The 4,672-nt window shown below is 33.7% G+C and overlaps 1 protein-coding gene across 1 annotated transcript in view; it reads left to right on the top strand.

The window, feature by feature from the left end:
- Window positions 1-4,672, top strand: part of LOC106875429 (uncharacterized) — a 165,297-nt gene that overhangs the window by 82,379 nt on the left and 78,246 nt on the right. Inside the window, exon 23 of the mRNA XM_052967659.1 lies at window positions 480-594. Coding sequence (XP_052823619.1) covers window positions 480-594 — 115 coding nt within the window. The remainder of the gene's footprint in view (window positions 1-479; window positions 595-4,672) is intronic.

Genomic DNA, 4,672 nt, shown 5'->3' with positions numbered 1-4,672 from the left:
TATATATATATATATATATATATATATATATATATATATGGAGACAGACAGACAGACAGACTGACAAATATGTGAGACAAAAGAAAATGCATGTGGGAGTAAAGGATAAGAGAAAGAAAAGGTGAGAATAAGAATTAGGGGAATAAATAGACGAATAGATGATGCCTCAAGTAAAATCTTCCCTAATTTGTTTACTCTGAGTTCAGTATTGAGCAATACCACAACATTAAAGTAATGCATTACTGACTGAAATACGTAGTAGTGTCGATACATATTATTATACCTATTGAAACTAATGTAGTGATCCAGCATGGCCTATGTCCCATGTCTGAAAACAGTAACTGTGAAAATGCATATGAAATAATCCTTTGATATGGTAAATGCATATCAAAAATTAATTCTTTCTTTTTCTTAATCAGTTATTTTTCTTAACCTCTAAACGTCTTTCTTCATCTGATGTATTTCTCCTACTGTTTTAGATGTTTGTATGTTTGATGGCCATCCATATTACCAGGGACAAACCTGGCAGTCTGGCTGTGAATACAATTGTAAATGCGTTGATTCCTCGTCTGGATATTGGACATGTGATTCAAGGTAAATTTATCACGTATTTATGATTTTCTTTTTTTTAATGCTATTTTTAATTACAATTTCTAAATAAATATATCCGAGTATGAGTTTTAAATGAATTTGATAATTCAGTTTATTTCATTAATGATTATATTGGCAGTTGAACGTTACAGAGAAAATTAGTATGGCTTCTGTGCAAATTTGCCAAGTGTTCTATGTTTTTTCCCCTCTGGGTACAGGCAAGACTGTGCGTATAGAAGGCCGTTTCGCTACCATATGCTTTCGGGTTTGTTCCTACTGAGCGGCACCCTGAACAAGTGTTTTCTGCTATATTCCCAGGCAAACCAATTAGTGCGTGAATATGGTTGACGGAAACCACTGTGTGTGTGTGTGTGTGTGTGTGTGTGTGTGTGTATGGTGTGTGTGAGTGTGTGTTTGTGTGTGTGCATATGTGTGAGTATATGTATGTGTGAGTGTGTATTTGTATGTCTTTGTGCTTCCCATCCCACCGTCGCTTAAGAACCAATGTAGTTTTTATTGCGTTCTGGTAACTTAGCAGTTCAGTAAACAGTGTTGTGACACTAAGTACCAAACTTATATAAAAAGTAATGGTATTAATTTGGTATTAAAATGGTATAAATTCCATTAACCTCAGCGTGGCTCAAGTTCAACAAGCTAAAAGAATAAATGAATTAAAGAATAGTTGCCAATGTCCTTATTGAACAATTCGTTGACAGTTTATAAAATTTAAATATCTATTAATGCTTTTAAATAATTTATTTTTTAATAAACAACTGCATTTATTTAATTAATACATTCTAAAATAATGTTTATTATTTTCTCGAAATCTTGATAGCACATTTAATCAAAAGGTTTATTGTAATTTATTGGAAGGATTAAGAAAAATATTACTACTACTTTTTAATTAAATAATTGAAATTGCTTAACATTCTAGCGGAATTCATAAATTTTTGTCTATGCCAAAAATATAGGGGATCCGGTAAGACACGGTTTTTGAAAGTGTGGTGATAGAATGAAACAACAGAAATATTGGTTTCAAATATTGGCACAATGCCAACAATTTTGAAGGAGTAAGTCGATTACATTGACACCAGTACTCAGCTGGTACTCCTTTTATCGACCACGGGAGGATGAAAAGCAAAGTCGACTTCGACAGAATTTGAACTCAGAACGTAAAGACGGATGAAATGCCATTAAACTGGACTGCCAGATTAAATGACAGGCAGTATTTCGAGTCAGAATGTAGTCTTTTTGTGTTGAAGCTATTTGTTAGAAATACCAACCAAATTTCATTAAACCGTACTATTTCAGTCTAAGCTAAAATAAATTTGAACGCTGACCTAGTGGTAGTAGTGGTGGTGTGTGTATATGTGTGACAAAAACAACAAAATTACACCATCAACAGCTTACACTTTATTTTTCCTTTCACTGTTGGCAAAAATACCTCTGTACTAATCTATTCATTTGTAAACAAAAACTGATAGCGTAATTCATAGAATAGCATCGAACAATAAGAATTGCTACGAGATATGTTTTGAAAAAGCTGACTATATTTTTTAAAATGGGTAATTGTGCAAATAAACAATTTATTTCTACATCTCATAAAACTAATTGTAGAAATAATAATAATAACCATAATAATGATGATTTCAAATTTTTGTCACAAGGGCAGCTTCAGAGAGGGGATTAAGTCGATTACATCGTCCCCAGTGCTTAACTGGTACTTATTTAACCGACCCCGAAAGGATGAAAAGCAAAGTCGACCTCGACAGAATTTAAACTGAGAACGTAGTAACGGGTGAAATATCACTCAGCATATCGCCCGGCGCGCTAAAGATTCTGCCAGCTTGCCGGCTTAATAATAATAATAATAGTTTCAAATTTTTTTCCCAACGGCAGCCATTTTTGGAAAGGGATGTGTTGATTACATCGACCCCAGTGTTCAGCTAGTACTTAATTTATCGACCTCGAAAGGTTGAACTCAGAAACATTTTGCCCGGCTTTCTAACGATTCTGCCAGCTCGCCGCCTTAATAATCTAAACTATAATTGCGCTATTTACGTCTGTGCGTGTGTCTGTGTCAAAATTTTGTTACCAAACTCCTCCGCAACCATTGGACCGAATTTGACCAAACTTACAGTATTCCTTCCTAATATACATTCACTTGTTAATTCTGTTCTGGTAACTAATTCATTGAATAGTGTTGCCAAAGAATTTTCGAAACTGGTTCGGTGTTCTACCCGCAAATTCGAAATTGTTAAACCCGGGTGATATTCCCACTTGCTGCCTTCATCGTGCCACTCAATTTCTAGGTAGTGGGCCATATGTGCAGTGTTATTCAATTTTCTTTTTCTCTTCCAATTATTATCCATTATACTCTTCTAATGTACTACACGATTTTGTCTCTTATCCCTCCAGTTCATGTTAGTGTACTGTCCAGTGTTACATGTTTTTGGTTATTAATATTCCTGCAAAATTGGTGTTCCATTCAAATATTTTGATTTCGTAAAAGAAGCTTTCGCTCTAAAATTCAATACAGCATCTTATCACACATACCTTTGATAAGTTCTGCTAAAGCCTTTCTTTCTTTCCAGGATACTTTATATATTTTGTATTATATTCCTTGACTATTAGTTTCCTTTACAGTTTTCGTATTAGATATCTCTTTTCATATTTCGTTAAGAATGTGTCTCATCACTTTTTGATACCATACAGAATATTTTCTCAACAGTTTGATAGGTTTAGCTGTGGCGGGCTTTAATCTCTGAAGATAATTCCATTTTGCCCTCAACACTTCTTCCACTGTTACTGAATACATTAAATCATTCAATTTGTTCTAAGGAGAGTTTATTTGCGTGGACAGAATTTCTTGCAGAGCGCTGTTACACATGTCTATTCTTTCGTGAAGTTGTCTGTTCGTGTGTAGTATGAGCATGACTTCCCATTAATCCATGTATATCGATTTTGCTAGGATCTCTTCTTGTGTTCATTGTCATCATCGTCATTATTATTATTATTGTTATCATCATCATCATCATCATCATCATCATTATTATTATTAAACTTCAAGCAAATAACAACAGAAGCATAAAATAAATAGAGACAGAATCAAAATTCGAGATATTCAGAATGCGGATTATGGTGGCGGCGATGCTGCCATTGTTGTTTCAGTGATTGACTTTGAAGTAGTAGTAGTAGTAGTAGTAGTAGTAGTAGCAGCAGCAGTTTTGATACTATACATATGTCATAAGCATAAAATTATTCTCCTCGACTCTCTCTTATGTAAGCATAGAGTTCAGAGTGTATTCGAGTGTACGCGTCTGTCTGTTTGTGCCTATGTGTATGAGTGAATGTGTGTGAGTGCGTTTATTTATGAATATGTGTAAAAGACATTTGCAGAAAACCCACGTGTGCTCAGGATAAATAACGAAAGCCTATAGAGCATAGAGCAAATGTCAGAACTTAGTCTAATGCCGATAACATTCATACGATTTGAATTGTAATCACTAAAGAGTATTTGCAGATAAAGGGGAAAAAGTCAGATTCATTATAAAATATAAATGGCAGCATGTTTTTTTGGTTCCATGAGAAATATAGGTGAAGTTGAAATAAAAACAAAACAATACAATATAAATATAAGTTAAAATATTCAGAAAGAAAAATGCAGCGTAGATAAACATGACACTGATGATGAACGAGGGTGACGATGAAGATGTTGATGATGTAAAATGTGCCAGAGGCATTAAAGAGTGTGAGTTGAATTATTATATCATATTTTTATTTAGGGGTTCTTCACACAAGACTCTTATAATTTTACCTACCCCAGCAACTTCAGCTCATACTTTTCAAGAAACTTCACTTCAAATACCAATAAATGTTAGCATGTTTAGAGCTACTTCAATGGACCTCCCACAGAACAATAATTACGTTTTCATCTATCTTATGAATCAGTATATGCATGTATGTAAGTATGTATGTATGTATGCATGTATGTATGTATGTATGTATGTATGTATGTATCTATCTATCTGTCTGTCTCTGTGTGTAAAACCATGTATATATATATATATATATATATATA

This window comes from Octopus bimaculoides, chromosome 4, assembly GCF_001194135.2.
Source record: "Octopus bimaculoides isolate UCB-OBI-ISO-001 chromosome 4, ASM119413v2, whole genome shotgun sequence".
In the NCBI taxonomy this organism is placed as follows: domain Eukaryota; kingdom Metazoa; phylum Mollusca; class Cephalopoda; order Octopoda; family Octopodidae; genus Octopus; species Octopus bimaculoides.
Note: the sequence above shows the minus strand (reverse complement) of the source record. Positions and strands in the feature narration are given on the sequence as shown.